Below are 22619 nucleotides of genomic sequence, written 5' to 3'. Positions count from 1 at the left end.
ATAGACTAGCAAATATTCTTGATGAGTTGCAACATGGCAACAGTGATCAGCACTGGATTAACTGTCCCTAAATCTAGCTTGCCTCTCATGTACTGTATTATTTTGGGAAACCTGGACCTCCAACGTGTTGAAGAGAAACCCGGAGAGAGATGTTCACTCAGCCAATCAATTTGTAATTTGAAGGCACTAGAGGATTTCCATTTTTAAAGCGTAGATGTCAAACTTATTTTAGCTTTAGAACCCATTTCATTTTTCCAAATATATTATTATTGGGAATCCCAAGGCATGTATAAAGCAGGTGAAAGTGACAAGTGGATCCCTAAGGCTATATAGCAACCTCTGTTGTTTGATATGATGTATTTCATTGTTTACTGACCCAGCAGCACCTCTGTGGGGTCCAAGGTTCTGTGGAGCAGAACTGAGGAAGCAACAAAAGGCTGGGAGATACCCCTGGGTTCAAATTTCTGCTGTAGAAACTACTCCCTGTGTAAATCTGGGCAGGTTATTAACTCTTAAGACTGTTGTGGGGGTGCTGATAGGGCGAGAAAAGGAATGTTTCCTAAACTGGGGTCTGTGGGTGTCTCTTTGCGGGCCATGATTTTTTTTTGAGGGGGGGATTTTTTTTTTTTCTTTAATGGAGTCCTGCATTACCTAGTTGTAGGAAGGCTAGTTTTTGCTTTTTCCAGACTAGGTTGGTTTTTTTCAGTCCACCACTTTCTAGAAGAGCCACAAAGAGGACAATTTTCCCCCAAACATGAGGAGTGGAGTTCTAGCAGATCATTAAACCTATGGAGGGTTAACAGAGGGACTAGAAAGTCCCTTTCTCCTATTTACCCTGTCTTTCCCCCAAATTCTCCATTCATATGATCAGTGAGACTCGGGCTTAATGAGGTACATTTAGGGAGGAAACAAATCGAGTGTTTTTCAAAGACAGACAACAGTTCTTTGTATCTCCAGCTCTATTGGAAGGAGCCAGCTTGGTGGGGGGAAGCTCACTCTTTGGAGCTAGACACTTTGGGGTCTGAACTGAGGTTTCTTGAAACTGCCAGCAAGTTACATAATATTCTCTGAGCCTTGGGGTACCTGGGTGGCTTAGTCACCGGGTGTCCTACTCGTGGTTTCGGGTTGGGTTGTGATCTCGGGGTCATCGGATTGAGCCCTGGGTCAGGCTCTATGCTTGGTATGGAGTCTGCTTTTCCCTCTCCCCCTACTCCATCCCCCCGCACGCTCTCTCTCTCTCTCAAATAAATAAATAAAATCTTAAAAAAAAAAAAAAAAGATTCTCTGAGCCTCATTTTCCTTATTTATAAAATGGAGGCAATATCTATTCATTTTTTTTTAAAGATTTTATTTATTTGTTAGAGAGAGAGAATGTGGGCGAGAGAGTGAGCAAGGGTACAAGCAGGGGGAGCTGCAGGCAGAGGGAGAAGCAGGCTCCCCGCTGAGCAAGGAGCCCGATGCAGGACTCGATCCCAGGGTACTGGGATCATGACCCGAGCTGAAGGCAGACGCTTAACCGACTGAGCCACCCAGGCGCCCCGAATTAATATCTATTCTATTGGATTGTCAGGATAAACTGAATAAAACAACTTAGCAAAGACTTATTTTTCTAAAAGCTATTTTTTTAAAGATTTTATTTATTTATTTGAGAGAGAGCATAAGCTGAGGGGCAGCAGGAGCAGGAGGGAGAGAAGCAGACTCCCCGCAGGGAGCCCAACATGGGGCTCAATCCCAGGACCCCAAGATCGTGACCTGAGCCAAAGGCAGACACTTAACCAACTGAGCCACCCAGGCACCCCTCAAAAGTTAGGTCTTGTCCCTCTCTGTCTGGGTTTAGCAATTCTGTAGGCGATCTGTTCAAAGTTCTAAGACCCAAGTTAATGAGCTAGTAATTGTATGTCTTTCTCTGGGCCCCTTAAAAATACAAGATGGAGATAGGCAATTTAATAGCACGTATTCCTTCCTGGATATTTTTGGAGCAGAAGCTGAACAGTTGTACTTGGAGTCTGAATAAACAGAAGTGAAGGAGAGAATCACTGGATCAAGTCTCATGTCTCAAGAGGAAAAATACGACCTCCATCATCAGACTTGTAGCCAGAGTCTTAGAGAGCCAGCTGGGAAAAGTCTTGGACAAGATTGAGCCAGACACCGATCAGTCTTAGAGTGGAGGAAATTAACTTAGATGAGGGTCAATCTGAAGCCAGTCCCCAGCTCAGAAGCAATTTAGGAAGAAACTGAGCAAATGTATATTATAATTAACACCATTGGCTGGCAAGGAAGACATTGATGTGACTCCCCAGATGGTATCAGATTCCCAATGGATGGAATGAAATTCAAAGGCATTGACCCCTCCCCTCAGTAGGGAATAGACAGTCTTCCAGGCTTAACTTACTATTTCCCTTTCCCTCCACAAAATTAAGTAACAGTAAAATGGCATAAAAACTTGAACCCAGGAAACGGAGCTCTCTTGGGGGGAGCTGCCTTACCTTGAATAACAGAGGTGACAGGATACTGCTCTTCTTGGCCATTGGGGAAGCACACTGGGTCACCTGACCCTGGGGGTGGGTTATCTCTGACCAGGAGCTCCTTCCTGATATGCCAATCAAACCCAACCATTTTCCACATGTGTCACGGCATGAACAAGATTGGGAAGCTCTGCTCTGAGGCTATTTCCCCAAACCTGGTGCAATGACACATAAATCCTTGGGTCCCATCTTCCTGCATCCGGTTTGGTTAGGTCTAGGGTAGGGTCCAGATATCTGCATTTTTTAAAGCTGCCAAGGTGATTCTGACCTGATTTGGGAACACTGCTCTAAGGGCCAAGAAGTTCTGGTGTTTTCATTTAATAAAACTAAAAATAGCAGAGGCCAATGCCGCTGGTCCAAATCCTGAGCAAGTTGTGGATTTAAAGCCTGTTTTGTTGAAAGTACGGAGGGAGATTCTCCATGAGATAGAATTGAAAAAGAGCTTGGTTGCCATCTGTTCACTTTTGGCTGAAACCCTTGGGCCTTTTGGCCCCTACTTTCTTCTTTTAAAGACTTAAATGTTATTCTTCTAAAATATACCTGGTAACGGGGCGCCTCAGTGGCTCAGTCGTTAAGCGTCTACCTTTGGCTCAGGTCATGATCCCAGGGTCTTGGGATCGAGCCCCGCATCGGGCTCCCTGCTCAGCAGGAAAGCCTGTTTCTCCCTCTCCCACTCCCCCTGCTTGTGTTCCTGCTCTCCCTATCTCTCTCTCTCTCTGTCAAATAAATAAATAAAATCTTAAAATATATATATATATATATATATACACATATATACACACACACACACACACATATATATACCTGGTAAGAACGTTGGACAGTGATAGAATGCCCAAACTGCCTTGGGCACCACCTTGGGCCTCTGGTGCCACAGACAGCCCGAAGTTAGCACAACAAACAGTAAATTGTAACTTCTAAGGTTTCTTAGAAGTGAAGTATCAGAGACACATGCCGTTCTGAATTCAGGTGACATAATAACAGAAGAAATAACAACCCACTGAAAAGAAAAATCTCAGCAATAAAAATGGCTGTAGTTTCTGAAGGAGCTCACTGTACCCACAGAGGATTCTGCGATCTTGGGAACTAGAGTGATTGGAACCAACCCTCTGTTTCTCTTCTCCATTCAGTCATGCCAACAAATAAAAAGCAATATGCAAACAGATTCCCATAGTACCAATCACAACAGCCACTTTCCGAAGACACATGGTTTCTCGTGAGCAATCATCCCAGCAACATATCTGCAGATCTCAACGCCAGAGCCCAAGCAAGGAGTAGGGAACATTTATTAAATGCTTACTATGGGCCAGGGACTGTGCTAGTCATTTTAATGCCTTGCCTTTCACATCATATTACCCTATCCCATCCCATCATCTCCCCATCTCTCCATCCACTCATTTGAAGGAAGGAAGAGACACAAGATAAAGTAATTGGTGGTGATGCAGTGCAATGATTGTAATCACTTTGGAGGCGATACAGAGCCAAGGGCCCCTTATTACCGTAGGGTCGAGTCATTTTCACATGGAAAGCATGGGTGGGAATCCCCATCCATAGGCTCTAGAGGTTATCTCTTGCATAGATCCCTCTACAACAAGCCCAACTGTTTCTCCCTTTTATGGATGTTTTGCTTGGATGAGTCCTTCCTGTTGGGACATAGAGCCATTTCCCCAAGGACTTTTTCTATTGACTCAATGATCCCATGCCACAATCAGCAACCCCACTCCTAGCAGAGACTTAGAATCTCTGGTGTTGTCTGGTATTAGGAATTCATTTGCCTCAATTTTGTTTGACCTACTTGGTCTGGCCTTTCGCTATCAGATCCAATTGGTAAGATCTGCAACTACTACTCTGGGCACTGAGCTCTGGGGGACCTCATTCATGCAAATTACTGCAGCAGTTAAATTTTTTTTTTCTTGAAAAATTAAATACTGAACACCCTTTCTCTAGGATGGAGTTGGGCACTACTGTTTTCCTCGTAAATTTGGCCTTGTTTAAAACACTGCAGTAGCTCCACATAGTTAGGCCAAAAGAATAGCAGTGGTTTTAAGAATCAGCCCTAGGCATGGTACTTTGGTGAGACTTGGTGACCTAGCTTTCTTTTGTTTGGAAGAAATCCTAAAGAGACTACCTATTTGTTCCTAGGGAAGTGAGTTGCTGATTATTGGTCTAAAAATGAGGGTTGTTGAGGGCTGGACTGCTGTTTAATGCCTTTTTCCTTCCAGAAGTTTCTGTTCATTAATGAAATACTATTGCTGGTGAAATGGTTGAAGGCTACTTGTTCATGAAAGGGGTAGAGGGAGAGGGGAAGGAGACTGATGGAGTTGGACGATTCCCAACCTCTTGGCATCCAGAGGCCTGCCCTCACCATCCCCTGAGAGAGTTAGCCTTTCTGGTGAGGTCATGAATGGAGTCCCCTTGCATGGCAGCTGGTGACCCCTGCTTTGAAAGCCCGCTGCTACTTGCAGCATGAAATCCAAATTCCTTAGCTTGGCATTCAAGGCCTTATGCCTCGGTCAGACAGTTAGTTATTCAGCGACCCTTGAACGTGCACTGGGATGATTATTCCCTCCGCCCTCACTTACCCTGCTGGTCAGTCTCACTGATCTTCAAAATTCAGTTTGCTCCCATGGAAGTGTGGGTCAGAAGGTAATTTAATATAGTTTTGGAATGGGGGCAGCTTGGCTATATCTAGGAAGACTGAAATCCACATACCCATTGACTCAACAGCTTCACTTTTTGAATTTAATCGACAGAAACATTTGAACAACACAGAAAAGATATCATGTGAGATGCTATGATATAGACAATATGATATAGACAATAAGATATCGTCTGAGAGGCTATACTGTACTACCGTAGCATGAGAATGGAAACGCTCTAAATGTCCACCAAATGAGGAATGGCATAAATACGGCATAACTGTACGATGGCACATTACATAGCCATTACAAAACCTGCTAGAGATACGCTTGTGGCCACGAAAAGATGGCAAGCTTATACTGTTAATGAAAAAATGCACATTGCAAAGTGGTACAGCGTGGTCTAGTTGCAGAGTGTGGGCTTATCTTCATAAAATAACATTACTTATGCATCGCATTTAAGTATAAACATCCGAACGCCAACTTTAACAACAGCTATCTCTGTGATAAGGCATCCTAGGACATTGGTTGTTTCGATGTTACCTATTTATATGTTGGAATTCTTTATAAGGACCACATATTACTTTATGAACAAAGAGCAAAGCTCGTCATTTTTTCAAGGCCCAACTTAGATCACGCCACTCCTATAAAGTTGGCCCTGACCACGTCTGTCCATAGAGCTGCCCCCTCCTCGACATCGTGTGGTGAGGATGCAGCAGAGTTTCCGGGGAGTAAACCTCACTTTCCTGTGAAGCCACTTCTCCCACTGCCTCCAGCTGTTCCTTAGCCTTTTATGCTGTGATACCTTCTCCTCCCAACCGGATCACGGGCTTCTTAAAGTTGAGGGTGTCCCACTTTACCCCTTTTCATCTGCTGCTCTGGCTACTTCCAGAGCTCCCCCCTCCAAGTGCTTCCCTCTCTAAAGCACTGGCCTCACGGAGACCTTGCCAAGGAGGGGGGCTCAGGGGCCTGCGATATAGCAGCTGATGATGTTAGGGTCTAGGATCAGGAAGCCCTTGGGCAGCCGAGGGTCCCTCCTTCTCTCTGAGCCAACGATACACTCGGTCCCCTGACTACCCGGAGGCGGCCGGCCCCAGTGTTGGAACCCAACACAAACCAGCTGCGTTACTCTCAGAAAGAAACAGATGGGCAGAGGGAAAAGTGGGAAATGACAGTCACAGCACAACAGCAAACTCAACTCAATGACATGGCCCAGCACGAGGCAGTTGGGTTAAATCTGGCCATTTGGAGATCACTGAAAATTTTTACCACCCTCCATCATCAACATGAAGACCAAAATGATGGTATTTTCATTGGAGGGAGTGGCGTAGTTTGGATGAAGCACTTCGCACCGAAGGGTACTGAGCATGACAACATTTACTCATTTGGTCTCTCTGTTCCCTTTCTGGGGCCCATCGTACTTAGCAAACAGCCATTTAATCTCTCATCCTTGGCCGTTATTGGAAAAGTCAGATGTTTCTCTCTTTGTTCTGTTCCTTCTCCCTGAAGAGAGAATTCCACAGATGTTTAGATCCGTGTGACCAATGGACTGGCTGCTGGTCCGGGAAGACTCTAGAATCCAGGGGCCTAGGGACTGAGTTCAAAGGAATCTCCTTCGACATCCAACTCGAGGGGAATGCTCTAAATCAAATTCTGCCTAAAACCTCCCCTGTACTGTCCTAATTCAATCAGACCATGTCAGGGGTCCGCACTGCTAAGACTGCCTCACAGTTAGCCTTTCCCTTTGTCTCTACGTGAGTTCAAACATTGTAAATTTTCCCATTAACATGATTATGCTCTACTTATCACTAGGAAGAGGGAGACTTCTTTGACATCCCCCAAAATAAAGGGAAAGAGGAATTTCTGTCATCTTAAAAAGAAGACCAAGTTCAAAGCGTAGTAGAGACGAGACTAGAGACTAGACAGAGCCTCTGTGCCTAGCAGCGCTGGGCACACAGTAAATAGGCCCTTCACAAATGCAAACTCAAGAAATTCACTAAGGAGTCTTGCTACTAATGGGTTTTACTAAATTTCTTTTCCTTGGACTGGTCTACAGCAGGGTTTCTTGACTGAACCACTACTGGCATCAGGGGCTAGATCATTCTCTGTTGTGGGGGCTATCCCGTGCGTTGGAGGATGTTTAGCAACATCTCTGGCCTCTCGACCCACTAGATGCCAGAAGCACATCACTCCCCCACTAGTGGTGACAATCAAAAATATCTCCAGACACTGCCAGATGTACCCCGGCAGGAAAAATTGCCCCCAGATGAGAACCAATGGTCTAGAGACTCCCCTTTGCTTTTAGGGAAATCAGTGAAGATTAAAAGACAAAACAAAACAAAACACAACAGAGCACCAAAAAGTCCTCTACTTCTAGACTCCCTCCACTGAGTGATTACTTTCCCCCCCACTCACCCCTGCTTTCTAGCGAAGTCATGTCTGAACATGTAGAACCACATGCCCCCCCCACATCTGTGTCCCTGGGGGAGATCTGTGGGCGGCAACACCTAGGAGGCCAACAGCGATACCACTATCTCTGGCCAATCAAGGAGGCAGGGTGCTGGACTTCACATTCAGCCAACACCAATGGCCTCTGAGTTAGAGCTCGCTACGCCTGACCTTTGGAATTGTCCTGGCTGGACTGGTCCTGTGGGCTGGGTGTCGAGACTTGTTCCTGTGCCCCCAAACTGCCAACTCTGCTTTGCAGGGATGGGCTCGCAGCTTGTGTCTTCTGTAGACGCCCTACGACCTGTTGTACGGGGTTTCCTCATTCCTGAGCTGGGATCTTCACCTTGAAGCCTTGGCAGAGCATGAAAGGGTCGGGATGGGACTCTTGGCCGAGGAAAGAAGCCACGTATCAACTGCCTCGAAAGGACAGCCTGCTCAGGTTTTGGCTTCACTTCCTCTCTCCTGCTTTGGGGTGCTAATGTCACTGGGTGCAAAGCGCTTTGTGATTGATGGGGGCAGGGCCTTGGCAGGGCTGTGCTAAGGTTAACGGAGGTGCTCCCCGTTTCTGAGAAATCACACTTTTTTTTTTTTCTTTTCTACAACAGAGTTTCTGCCCTGCCGAGTCCCACCAACGGTTATGAGAACAGAACCTGAGGTTAAGAGGCTCTTGGGAGTTGGCGCTCAGACCCTCGCTGTGGCTAGGAAACAGCATCCCTGCTAAATGAGAACGAGGAGAGCGCGGGGCTGTCACCTGATCCCGAGTCCCCAGAGTGTCCTTCTGAATATCCGGTTAGTGGTAGCACAAGGTTCTGCCAGGTAGAGGACACCCAGAGGAAAATTCCCAGCTCCAGTCACCCTAATGAGAGAAGCCTTCTCGCCTCCCGTGTGACTCGGAGGTTTCCAGGGAGAAACGGAAGGAGAAAAGCAAGCGCTTCAGTCCCTTGCCTCGGCCCGGACAGCGGTGTGTGTGTGTGACCGGAGCTGGGAGGAGACGACTGACCCAGATAGCCCTGGTCTGAATGCATAAGCATCAAAAATCTCACACCAGAGCCAGCCCACCAGCGCTTTAGCTTTCTCCGCGGAAAACGTGTTCCTCTTTATGATGCTGACATAGTCAACTTACAAAGATGGATTGGAAGAAAACGCCTGCAAAGCTGTATGCCTCAGATAAAAAAAAAAAAGAACTCTGATTCACAACTGTTAGCTTAATGGTAACAAATTCATTTTCTTTGATAGCACTTGCTCTGAAATTGTTGCTGCTCGAAGGAAAAAAACAAGGCCCCAGCTTTCACTTATTCATTCAACAACCGTTGTGTGAGCATCTGCCCTGGGCTGCTGCTGTACTAGCTGCGGAGGTACAGTGCTGGAGTAGACAGCTTTTGTTTTCATGGGGTTCGTGACAGACCTGTGAGACAATATGAGGAGCATGCTCTGCCAACGGTGGGTGGGTTAGTGGGGGGGCCCAGGAAAGGCCCCAGAGGAGAAGATCCCCAACTGAGTGGCACAGAGGTGGGGAGCACCAGGGAGTGGCGAAGGCAGAGGGCCCTGCTCAGGGACTGGGCTTCCTCCCAGCCAGTGAGGGTACTTTTAAGCAGAAAATGACCAGGTCAGTCATTTTACAAGAAAACTCTTGCAGTGGGGAGGTGGATGTTCATTATCTACAGTGTGCCGAGTGGAAATTTATTTGGAAATGGTTTGCTTCTGAATCGGTTGTTTCCCTTGCTCTCAGTGCCTGGCTGATGACACATGACCAAAACTGCCTAGGAAATTCTTCTCTCCCTTCAGCTGGGTTGCTATGCAGTCTGGATTCTGGAAGCCGAATGATACGAGGCTGGGGTCACAAGGGAGTCCTACGCAGCATACTCCCGATTATGTCATTCCTTTGTGGTCTAACTGTTAGGGCAGGTAAGGAAGAATTCCACCCCCAGCCTAGGCCGGTGATCCTCTGGGAGGCAGTACTTGATGGGGAGTGTGCAGAACTGAGCCCTCTGGAGCCCCTTTCTTCCACAGCTGCCAAGAAACCCTGAGACTCCAGGACAGGCAGGGGCGGCTCTGAGTGGAAGAGCTGAATCCCAAGTTCCATTAATGCTCTGGGGCAGGGTTTCCCTAGGGTGTCCCTAACCTCAGTGCTAGTGACATCAGGGGCCAGATAATTCCCTGGTGGGGGAGGGGGCACTGTCCTGTCCATTATAGTATGTTTAGCAGCACCCCTGGCTGTCGGTAGCATCCCCAAGTTGTGACAACCAAAAATGTCTCCAGACTGGAAGCATTCTTGGGGGGTGAGATTGCCCCCAGTTGAGAACCACTGTTCTAGAGGATGGTTTTGCATTCTCGTCTTACTGGACCTCACGGCAGTGCTCAGTCCAACGGATCACTTGCTTCCCCTTGAAACTCACATTCCCTTGGTGAGTGAATGAATGAAACTTGCACTCTCCTTGTCTCTCCTCCAACTCTCTTGTTTCTTGTAGATTCGTGGGGCCTCCCCATCCTCTCTTCCTGATCTCCAAATGCTGCCATCCCTTCATGTTCGGACCTGAACTCATTTCCCGCTTATACTTTATGCTTTCTCCCTCCCATTCATCTCCGGCATTTTAAATATCTTCTGTTTTCCAATTACTCCCACATTCGTCACTATCCCAGATCTCTCATCTACGCTCTAGATTCATTTCTACTTGCTTTGGATATCTCGCTGGCATCACAAAATCTATCCATCTTTCTCAGAAATCCACTCCACTTCTCACCCCTGTCTATCTGTTGGCCAAGCCATTAAACCTTAAGGTCTTCCTGTCACCTGCTTTTCTCTCATCTTCGTATCCCGTCCATGACCAATCCCTGTCAATTCTATCTTCAAAATATACCTCAAAACCATCTGTTCCCAGCCCTCCAGTTCAAGCCACCACATAATGTGAAAAGCCAATACTGTAGATAACTCCAATGACCTCAGTGATTTCCTGACTTCCACTCTGCTTCCTTTCCAGTCCCTTCTCCACCCAGAGCAATCTTTTACAAGCGCAAATCAGATCATATGACGCACAGCTTTTAATTTCGGCAAAGGCATTCCACTGCACTTGAATAAGATCGAAGAGTCTTAACGTGGCCCCAACCTCCTTTGTGCCTTTCGTCCTTTCGTTTCTGCTGCTGCCGCCATGTTGATCTTCTTTTGATTCCTCAAGTGCGTCACACGTGGGATGCCACACATGCTATTACCTTCACCTGGAGCACTATGCCCCAGCTCTTTTCATCCTGCGGGTCTCGGTATGTCATTGCTTCTAGAACATAACATCTTTCCTGATCCCATCCTCTTAAATTCGGTCTCCCCATCATGGTCTCTTTCCCTATCATGCATGCTTCCATATGGCACTGGTGACTTTTGAGTCCATCTGTACTCAGATGATTCTCTATTGTTGGCTCCCCTCCCAGATTGGAAGGATCCTGAGGGAAGAAGGGACTCCCAGTGGCTCTTCTGCTCATTGCTGTGTTGCCATCTTAATATTGTATGTGACACTCACTGAGGACTCAGTAAATATCTATTGGATGAATGATTATTCACCTTTGAAAAGAACACTTTATGACCAAGAAAAATGAATGACTATGAAGAATGAAGTAAGAGCTCCTTGCTTGTCTGTGTAAATGAAAAGAAGGTTTCCAGGGCTGGTTCTTGGGAGCACAAAGCACAAGGAGATGAATCAGGCATCAGCTGACTAGAAATGAGACTTGTTGATTCTGTCATTAGTATTCCATATTTATCCTAAGACTTTCCACCCAATCTGGAAGGAACTCCCTGAGTCCCAGGCGGGATCACACCAAAGCAATCTAAGAGGAAGCACTGAAATTAGTTCAGTTTTCTTCCTGGAAGGCCTGAGCTCCCAAAGAGGTCAGGATGCTCAGGGAGGACAGCAGCCCCCAACCCAGGCCGAAGGAGCCGAGAAAGTGTTGGGGAGCAGCTTCACCTGATGCATGATGCTCTGATGTACCATCAGAGCCCTGTTAAGTATCAGCGGACTTGCTATGGAACCACAGAAGTATCTCCTCCACAGAATGAGACAAGGGGAGGCCAAGTTTCTCCTTCTCTTCTGCAGGCTCAGTTATGCAGAGAGCATTTCACTGGGTTTTTCTGAAAATTCATGAGTGCGGTTGGCTGCGGAGCGGAGTGTAAACGGATGACGTTAAAAGGCTCAGCCTTTGAGTCAAACCGAGAGTAATTCACATCAGCCTCTCCCAGTCTTTTGAAGACGGGACAGCAGCTGCAGAGCACACGCCTGCAAGTAAGCAGCTAAGCATTTGCTAAGCCCAGGTTAGAATCCCAAAATCTGGAAGGGGGGGAAAAAAAAGTCTGAACCACATTGGGAGCCCAGTTGGTAGAACAGTGGAATTCATTTTCAACAGGTTTATTTATTATGTCTTAAATCAGCCTTAATGAATCTGGGAGAAGAGTGTCAAGGTCCATGTGTTATGGCTCAAGGACGAGTCTGGGGCCCCGAGTCCAAACATATTGTGATTGGCTGCCCTATTGCTAAACAACTGTCATTGTGGGGCAGGGATGTCATTTACAAGGGGGTTGCCCACATTCGCCGGCAGCCCTTAGTAACATACTAACGGGATATTGGTGCTGACTTGCACCAACAGTAAAATAAGAAGGTTGGACTGAGGCACACCATGGATCCCGGTATGGTGGAAGTGACAGAAAAAGACATGCTCTTCAATTTATTCTCAGTCAAGAATGAGAAAAAAAAAAAAAAAAAAAGGAGAAACCCTCTCGAAGGCACTTCCTGTTTTGAGAGAAAGGTTCTGTGTCAAGATGAGCTGTTGGAGTTCCAATATTCACTCAGAGGACGGAGCGAGCATCTTCTTTGTGTTACACATAAAGATACACATAAAACCCAGCCCCGGCCCTCACGGAGCATGCAGACGGGGAGGCAGGTCACGCAGGTCCCGGCAAAACAGGAAGTCAGAGATGGCTGCGGTTTGTCAGAGGCCGGTATGTTGGATGGTTCAGCCTGCTGAATGTTTTGCTGTCCAGAAGGATGGCAGAGCGGGGGAGACAGGAAATCTAAATGGAAATGGAGTGGCAGCCAGGGCCTGGAGGAGTAGGAACTTAACTGTGAGACTCGCATTAAATAATCTGTTAAGATGTGAGATCAAATTGAATCAACACCGAGATGGATGACAGTCTCCCAGGTTAGGACTTACTTCATAAATATTTGTTGAACGAATGAGTGAATCTCTTCCATCTGTCACCCCATTTACTGCTTACCTCAGATTCTTTGTAGTAACGTTCTGGAATCTCATCGCAGGCGATATCAATAAAGCAAACTTCTCTCTCTAGGTCTTTGGCTTCATTGTCAAAAATCTGAAAGAGCAGAGCAACATATCAAAGGTTAGCGATGTGAGTATCCTCAAGGTGCCCACGGTTGGCACGACTGTGCCCCGCAGAGCATCTTCACATGGCTCAGTGCTCCTGGCTGGTGCTTTCCGCCTGCCTCAGAATGTGCAAGAATCATGAAAGGCTTTGATTCATCGCTTACGTTTTGTCACATCAGAGGCAGGTGTAGCATCAATCACTGCTTGGTGAGGGGTAGAAGGAAAAGTGGTCTGTTTTTAGAAGTCCAAGAGCGAAGAAATGAATCTCTTCCAAAAGTCCCTTCCAAAAATGAGGTCTGCTGATTTTTGGCAGTTCATCTGAACAGGGGAAGTGAAGAGGCTACAAAGGGTCTGGCTAGAGAGGAGACAACAAGCAGTAATGGAGCCCAAGATTTATGGAAGAGAGATGTAGGTTGTTGCTTTTTTTTCATTAAAATTTTTATATATGTTTTACTTCACAAACAACACATGCTCATTGCAGAAAACACAGATAAACAGAAAGAAAATAAAGATTGTCCACAATCTCATTATGCAGGACTAAACACATGTATTACTCTTGATCATTTAAGAGCACGATTTCCTTGGAATATGCAGGAGTAAGAAGGTAGAGCTTGGGGAGAAACTGAGGTAGCCCCCTGCCCATCTATTCTAGGTTCCACTGGCCCCAGGATGTCCATCACTTGCAAAGAAATATGGAAGACAGCTACATACATACATATATATATATATATATATATATATATATATATATATACACACATATATATACATAAATTTTGGTGGAAAGATTAAGTTCCTCTAGTTTTTCCCATTGCCATTTTTCTGATATAAAGGGATGATCTTCCCAGCCCTCCTGAAGGGTGGTAAACAGATTACGTTTGCAAAACCACTTCATCCTCGGAAGACGTCTCAGCTGTATCCCCACCTCATTGTTTGGCTAACTCCTGCAGGGGAATCAACCATGAACACTAATTAAATCTGATTCTTCGGTAGAGAATGAAATATTTTGGAAGAACAGGATGGTTGATGCCTAAGAACACTGTCTTGACACAAATTCGGTGCCTGTTAATAACATGATCTCCCACAGGACAGCACGTGTAGGGCCCTTTACAACGCCACGCTCTCCCTGGTTTGATTCTCGAAACTACTAGTCCTTTCCAAATACTTTCTGAATAATATTTGTGCTGGTATTTATGCTCCAGGTCTGATGTTTGCTCTGTTGCCTATTTTCTTCTCAAATGGTCAGAGACTGGACTCTTCAGACTTGTCCAAGGAGACTGACTGCCCAGTCTGCCCTGAGTTCGCCACTGTGTTTTCCTTAAAAAGAGAGAAGGACGGGTTCTCGGATCAGCTCTGGCTCCTTCCACTGCCACTTGAAGTCAAGTGCTTGGGGACATTCCTAGAGTGTTTAGGAAGGACAGGTGGATAGGTCTGAAATGAAACAGGGAGACTGTGGGGAAACTAGTTCAAGTTTGAGTGGAGAAATAAATTGTAAAATGAAATACTGAGTCTCAGGTTGTTTATGAGAGTCTCTCTCTCCCCCTTGGTCTCCTCCACCTCTCCCCCTTTCTCCTTTCCCCTCCCCCGCCCCCTCTACTCAAGTCTCTTTTAAGTGTGTGCCAAGAGAAGAAAGACACGTGCCTCATTAAGAAAACAAAACAAAATGGAACACCTCAAAGGGAAATGAGCTTCGAGAGAGTAAATTACAAAAGAAGTTAGAGAGATTTGACATTTACTGGTGGTAAAATTTATGGGACTGAAAGAAGGGGAAATAAACAGGGGCTGAGGGAGTTACTGACAGATTGTGTGGCTTTTCCTAATTTAATTCAAACATTTTTGATCACCTATTATACTGGTTATCATATTATTGCCTCTCAGCTGCAAAGTAACCCATTAGTCTCTGCTCGGAGCTAATGGACTGGACCCTGGAAGCACTGCTTTACAGCAAGCAGTACTTGAAGCCATTTACTGGTGGGACCCTGCAGGTCCTCCAGGAAGGAGGTTTCTCTTCCTGGTTTTGGACCTTCTCCTGCTGCAGAGTCCGTCAGTGGGGACACTGCGTGGTGCTCTGTCCCAGCTGCATGCCCAGAGTGCACGGTGGCCTGGTGACCTTGCAGCTCTGGCCTTCATCATGGCCTTCCACATGTACCACCATGGGCTCGAGGGTTCACAGTGGTCGTGGCACTCTGACTCTACACACCTGCCCAAAAGTCTCATCTCACCAGCGCCCAGTGGGCTGTTTGCCACTGCCTAGCAACTGTGGACCAGCTCTGGTCCAGGAAACCCAGCCAACTTCTCCACCAACCAGTGGACTATGACCACAACTTATCCAGTGAAGTCTCAGCCCCAGCCACGGACAGGGGCCCCTTCCAAGTTTGTTCTTCCTTGTGTCTTCTCCCTCAGCCTTAGGTATCCTTTGGAGTTCTCTATACATCTATACAGTTACTCCTATCAAAGTTGAGTAATTCCTTATACTGCACTCCGCCCTCTTCAAATTATTGTGTGCTTTATGCCTCCTGATCAGGCCCTGATGCAGAATGAAGTATTTGCTACAAAGAAATAACAGACTATAGAAGCCAGGGAGGGGAGGCATTTCTGTTGAGTCAACAAGTACATCGTCATCAGAACACTGACCGAAAAGAAAGCTGAGAAAATTCTCATTTTTCAGATGAGAAAACCAAGGCTCAAAGACGTAAAGAGCTTTGCCTGAGGTCACACGACAGTCAGTAGAGAAATTCAGATTCAGGGCAAGTCTCCAGCCTTCACAACTAGGCTCCTCCTGTGACAAAAAACTGCCTCTTGGCACCCAACCGGGAAGATAAATATCAGTCAGAAGTGCTTCCTGCTTCTTTCCAGAAAGACGAAACTGGAATCTGGTTCTCTTCCTGCTACTAATAAAATGTATGATCTGAGTCGCTGAGTTGGGGAACTTCCCCCAAATTGGGAACTTTTCTGCCTTGTTGAATAGCTGAAATAATAGGAGTAGAATGTATGTAGGTCCCCTTCAGTTCGGATTCTGGTCTCCTTCGTTAACATGATACCTCCTTTGCACTGAAGATGAACTACCAAGTACCTCTGCCTCACCCATTTCAGGGCGGGGCTCCCAGCACTTGAACAAAGCCACAAAAAAATCACTTTGAGGCTTGAGACTGAAAAATCTCTTCAGGCTTGAGATTATAAAGAGTTCTAATTTTCAATAAATCATTAATCTCCCAAAGGTTAGAGATTTTTGGGAGATGCTCGTAGGTGCTCATTAACTGCCTACTGAATTAATGGATGGTATTAGCTTTTACTTTCCAAAGAGGAATCTATGGCAGGAATATTCTTACTAATTGATCTTAGTTTCCTTTTATGAGTGGGGGTTCTATTTCCTTGGTTGTGAGCACCCTCACTTTCTGTCATTCTCCCATCCAAGTACTAACCAGGCCCAAACTTTCCGTCATTCTCAAAAGAGGGCTCAACAGAGAGTGGAAACTTCACAGTATTGGCTGACAGGGCCTATACTGGTAATCAGGTGAGCTGAATTTGAATTGGATTATCTCCCCTGTGTGACCCTGGGCAAGAACCCTGCACCTCCTTGGGGTCTCCATATTGTCACCTGAAAATAAAAGGCTTCGTCTAGATGGATGGGTACCAGGAAGTTGTGAAACATCCTGGAATTGTACCCAAAATTTGGGGACGTGTATTTTTCTGGAGCAAGGGAGCAATAATTTTCTGGAGCAATCACTTTCATATGATTATCCAAGAGATCTGTGGTGCCAATGAGGCTGTGACTGAGAGACCCAGGTGACCATTACAATTCTTTCCAGTTAAAATGTCTATGACGTTGAGTGACCTTTGGGTCATGTTAGCAGCCTGTGTCTTGCTCTTTGGCTTGTTCCTTCTCTGCGCCTTCCCTCTACAGCCAGCTGATGTGGGTGGTGCACAGAGGGCTGCAGCAGAGAAACGGAACAGGGGTGGTGGTCATGATGTAGCATAATCAGAGGCCATACCCGGGGTAAAACAGTCTAATTTTCATGCTCAGTGTAAGGGCATGATCCAGAATTAAGCCAACACCGTTGTGGTCAGAGGCTTAGTCAGGCCCCAGAGGAAAATAGCAAGAGTTCATTCATTTGGGCTTCCCCAGTAGCAATGGCAGGAGCTGCCAGAATTCTGGTCAAACCACTGGCTCTTTGAGCTGGAATACGAGATCTGCTGAGATAGCTTTATGATGAGGTGCATCTTGTTGATACGTCAAGCCAAAGCTCCACCAGGACTGCATCTGACACAGGTGCTATGCACCTTGGTGGTCTTGGGAACTTCTTGGGCAGAAGCTGTTCCCTTCTGAGATGGGAGTTGGGTTTGGGAGTTAATCTTGGTACTTTCCCTAGATCCCCTATAATAATGTTCCCATCTTTGGGACATGCCCACCCTCGGATCATCTGCAGTGATTTCAGTGCCAATCTGGTTGACTCTCCTGACCTCCCCCCACCCCCAACAGGCTATGAGCACTCAATAAACAAACTCCTTTTGATATGAACTGAGCAATACTACAATCAGAAGGCAATCTCCTGAGTGAATATTATCTTATAGATTCAAAATAAAAAGAGAGTAATCTTCCCATTTTTGTAAAGCATTATGAACACTAAGTATGAAGCACCTTTAAAATCTTAATATACTTTGACCTAGCAAGCTTAAGCTTTGAGAATTTATCTTAAGAATCTTAAATAAAGGAAAAGCTTTATGCACAAAGATTTTCATCCTGACATTATTATAATAGCAAGAAAAGAAAACCAGAGAGAGAAAGGAAACAAACAGTTTAAATATCCCACTATGGGAGAAGAGCTATGTAAAGTACAATAAACCCATCTGATGAACTATCGTATAGTAGCCATTAACAACTCCATTCTTAAAAATGATTCTCCCAGGAGAGTATACATGGAGGTGGGTGGGATGGAGAAAGGGAGATACCCCATATATTTTTTAAGATTTTATTTTTAAGTAATCGCTACAACCAACATGGGGCTCAAACTTAGAAACCCAAGATCAAGAGTCACACATGCTCTACCAACTGAGCCAGCCAGGAGCCCTGAGATACCCCATATTTAACATGAGTCATGTGGTCATAACTCAGAAGGGAAAGGTACATTGATAAATATGGAATGTGTTTTAACAATGCTCTAGATTTCTTCCTTGAACAGGGATGTCTTTCTCAACTATGAAATCTCTCTTGTTACAGTCCAGTGAGGGACAGCACTGGGTACAGTGGCTTTTCAGAAATCCACAATTCTGGGAATCATGGATTCTGCATCCCTTTTCTCTATCATGGTTACTTTTGTGGTTTAAGATTCAAGCTTATTTATTTGTTTATTTATTTTTAAAGATTTTATTTATTTCACAGAGAGACAGTGAGAGAAGGAACACAAGCAGGGGGAGTGGGAGAGGGAGAAGCAGGCTTCCCGCTGAGCAGGGAGCCCAATGTGGGGCTCGATCCCAGGACCCTGGGATCATGACCTGAGCCAAAGGCAGACGCTGAACAACTAAGCCACTCAGGCGCCCCTATTTATTTATTTTTAAAGTAGGCTCCGTGCCTAAAGTGGGGCTTGAACTCAGGATCCTGAGATCAAGAGCTTCAGGCTCTACTGACTGAGCCAGCCAGGCACCCCTAAGATTCAAGTTTAGATTAGAACTATCTGTACTTTCAGCACAATTTTTCTGTAAACCTGAAACTGCTCTAAAAAATAAAGTCCATTTTTTTTTAATTGAAGGGTTAAAAAAGATCCAAGCTTAGTAGCTATGCTTATTTATCTTCCCGCCATCTGCCCAAGCTACCAAGGATACAAGGTAGGGGTGGGTGATTAGTAGGGATTGAGAAAAATCTACCAGTCATCCTGCTTTATGCTTCAGATATGATTAAAGGGCAACGAATCCCAGCGAAGCCACTGTTCTCCTCTAACTTCATTTTGCTGCACTTAGGAGGTCTCAGGGGAAGCAACTGACCAAGGCATACCAATAAAGAACAGGTTCAACAAGAAGGAACCTTGGAAGCACACTGACTGTTTTAACAATGTTTTCATTTTAATGCTCTACATTTGCAAAGTGGCCATCGGTTTGGTGGAGGGCAGGCGATAACAGTTGCTGGGTTAACACATTAGGTATATAGGGTTGATAGATTATTATCTATCAGCAGCATACCTGGTGGGCGGTGACCGAAATGCACTAATGGCTGGGATGAAAAAATAGTCCAAGTTATTGACAAGGCAAACCATCATTTCGTTACCCCATCTATACCGGTTTTCTCACCAAGAACATTTTCACACCTACACAGTTCAATGGTGACTATTTTTTTTTTTTAAGTTAGGATGATGAAGGAGATTTTTTTTTTAAAGATTTTATTTATTTATTTGACAGAGAGAGAGAGAGCGAGAGCAGGAACACAAGCAGGGGGAGTGGGAGAGGGAGAAGCAGGCTTCCCGCAGAGCAGGGAGCCCGATGCGGGACTCGATCCCAGGACCCTGGGATCATGACCTGAGCCGAAGGCAGATGCTTATTGAGCCACCCAGGCGCCCAATGGTGACTATTTCATAAGTATGTTCCAACCCAAGAGCATGCAACTTGTCTTCCAATTGCCATTAAGACAGAGATTTAAAAAAAAAAAAAAAGGATGGTCTTCTTTGGTCTTTCATAAACATTTCTCCGCCTCCCACTCCCCCACCTAGAATACAGAGTTGGGTAACTTATTTGTTCTGTAGGCGCAGTTAAAGACAGCTGTCTGAAAGGAAGAAGAAACTAGACATGCAGCAGTAAAAAAAATCAGCAAACATTTATGAACTGCCTACTATGTGTTCAACACTATGACTTCAAACTTCATTCCCAGTTTGAGTACAAGGGGCTTATGATTATGGACAGAAGACTAGACTGAATGCACAACTGAATCAGCAACACCATACAAAATGTAATCTATATGTACTAAAAGGAATGCTTCAGACAAGAGCATTCCAGCCCAAATTCAGCAAGGAGGAAACTCAGCAATGGCCCATAGTAGTCTAGGCCCAGGATCATTATTTAACCAGAAGGGGTGATTCAAAATATTGGCCATTTGGTGTTGTGTGGAAAGGAGCCCTACCATGTGCCTGCACAGTGTGGTCCTGAGACACCAGAGCCTGGAGTATAACTTACAGCTGCTGGGTTTTCTGTCTGGGGGCGCCCCACAGAACTGTCTGCCTGTGCTGTGGGTGCAGGGGTAAGGGATGGTACCAGACCCACTCCTGACTTGACCTTGGTTTTGGAGCCGAATTAGAGCCCCATCTGGTAATATGACAGGAGGTGAACTGCTTTGACTTAATCCTCTTTAAATGCTCCACTGGCCATTGGATTTAGGGGGTATTAAGGCTGAGTAAAGGAAACTCATCTGTCAGGGTTAGGCCAGTTTGTCTTAGCTGCTGGGTAAACTTGAGTGCTTCCCCAGAGAATGCTCCCTGGTGGACAATATCATTAGGCTTTCAGTGCAGAATGGAAAACTGTTTTCCCAAAGCCAGTGGGAGTAGCAAAGCAAGCTGAAGGCCAAAGTTTCCACCCACAAGTGTCTGAGAAAATTCTCTCTTCAATGAGGGGGTAATGACACCTGCACAGAGCTACTGGAGGGGTGGAGAGGGGTGAAGGATGGGGCAGGGGCGCTCCAAAGAACGCTTCTGTGAATTTCGGTGGAACGTTCTTGATGCGCTGTTTTGTTTTCCTGATATGGCCCCCTCTCCTGATTGCCAACTCCCTTACCTTCCAGTGTATTGGGTTTGAGTTTTAAGGGGCTCTAGACAGACAATGGGAAGAAGGGACTCCAGGGGAGTCTTCTCCTTAGAAAGCTGCTTTGGACCTCTGTTAAGTTTCCAGGTGTTCTAGTTACCCATCCTTACGGAGTGTATGAGGGTGGAGCCAAGCTCTCATGGATGTGGGCTGGCACCATGAGGACATCTTCGTGAAGAGAAAGGGTTCAGGGAGTGAGGGGTGAGAATGTAAACTGGGGAGAATATCGTCATGACCCAGCAAGCCTATAGTGTCCTAGAAGCGGGGCAGGGGGGACCTGGGTTAGGGGAGGGTAGGATGGGGCCAGGTACAGCTCTGGGGGGTGGCAGACAGCCTAGATCAGAGACGAAGACGTGGTAGAGTAAGATGGCTTCCCTTGGCACCATCCATGGGTTTTCTGCACGTTACCTACAGGTCTCTGGACAGTAACCAAGGGAAGCTGGCACGCACTTGAGGAAGGCCATGGCTCCCAAGATGGATGTAGAGCTTCTAACACTGTGAAGACCACTCCCACCTTGGCAGAGGGATAAGCATGCCAGTTGGGGTCCTTGGGAGGCCAGGAAGCATGAGTATAAAAGAACGCCCCATGGTGAGCCATCTTGAGGGAGCAGATTCCCAAAAAGTGGGGCATTCATGGTGTCAGCAACAAAAGCTTGCCTGTTTCTTACACGAGTCACTGAATAATGTTTCTCTACATTAGTTCAAATTAATTAAACTCCTAAACAGAACTCTCTGCCAAAAAGGCTTCCAAGATAGGTGCTTTGGGAAAGTTCAATGTAATGGTTATCCCCATTGTGAGCACATAGAAACAACTGGTAGGACTCCCAAATCGCTCAATCTGGCCCCTTCATGGTTGAGCTAGCACAGAAGGCACACCACACCCTCCAGGATTTTTTTCTTAAAAAAAAAAAAAAAAAAGTTTCTCAGGAAGTAGATGTTTTTAATTAGAAGAATCAAGTACAAAGAAGAAATTAGCAATCACCCATAAAGGTTATACAAATCTTAATCCTCTCATCCTTCTAGTACAGGACAGACAACAATTTTTAAAAACGACCTTTAGACAAAATCTAGTGCCATACTGTCATTCACAAAAAATAAAGGCCAACTCCACACCTTAGTAAGATATGTTGATCCTTGTTTTTTATTTTAGGCTCCCTGCCTCTGAAACCACCTTTTTCAAAAAGGTTTTTGGGGGTGTACAGGTCTATAAATTTTAACACAGGGATCTGGAACCACCACTACAACTGAAGTACAGAACAGCTTCATCAGCACAAAAAACTAATTTATAGACACACCCTCTGCATGCCCCAACCCCTGGCAACCACTGATTTGTTCTCCATCCCTACAGTTTTCTTTTTTCTTTTTGTTTTTTTTTAAAAGATTTTATTTATTTGAGAGAGAGAGAATGAGAGAGAGCACATGAGAAGGGGGAGGGTCAGAGGGAGAAGCAGACTCCCTGATGAGCAGGGAGACCAGTGCAGGACTCGATCCTGGGACTCCAGGATAATGACCTGAGCCGAAGGCAGTCGCTTAACCAACTGAGCCACCCAGGCACCCTCTTTTCTTTCTCAAAAAGATTTCATTTGTTTATTTGAGAGAGAAAGAGAGAGAGAGCGGGGGAGGGGCAGAGGGAGAGGGACAAGCAAGCAGACTCCTTGCTGAGCATGGAGTCCGATACGGGGCTCAATCTCAAGACCCTGAGATCAAGACCTGAGCTAAAATCAAGAGTTGTACGCTTAACTGACTGAGCCACCCAGGCACCCCTAAGTTTTTTTCTTTTTAAGAATGTCATACAGGGGTGCGCCTGGGTGGCTTGGTTGGTTCAATGTCTGCCTTCAGCCCTGGTCAGGATCCCAGGGTCCTGGGA

The 22619-nt window shown here is 45.8% G+C and overlaps 1 protein-coding gene across 1 annotated transcript in view; it reads right to left on the bottom strand.

The window, feature by feature from the left end:
- PITPNC1 (phosphatidylinositol transfer protein cytoplasmic 1) overlaps positions 1-22619 on the bottom strand; it is a 238294-nt gene that overhangs the window by 30197 nt on the left and 185478 nt on the right. The window contains exon 7 of the mRNA XM_073883281.1: positions 12867-12962. Within this exon, the coding sequence (XP_073739382.1) occupies positions 12867-12962 (96 nt within the window). The remainder of the gene's footprint in view (positions 1-12866; positions 12963-22619) is intronic.

The sequence above is a fragment of the Callorhinus ursinus genome, unplaced genomic scaffold (assembly GCF_003265705.2).
Source record: "Callorhinus ursinus isolate GAN/ISIS: 27379988/994484 unplaced genomic scaffold, GSC_fseal_2.0 scaffold50, whole genome shotgun sequence".
NCBI classification, from domain to species: domain Eukaryota; kingdom Metazoa; phylum Chordata; class Mammalia; order Carnivora; family Otariidae; genus Callorhinus; species Callorhinus ursinus.
Note: the sequence above shows the minus strand (reverse complement) of the source record. Positions and strands in the feature narration are given on the sequence as shown.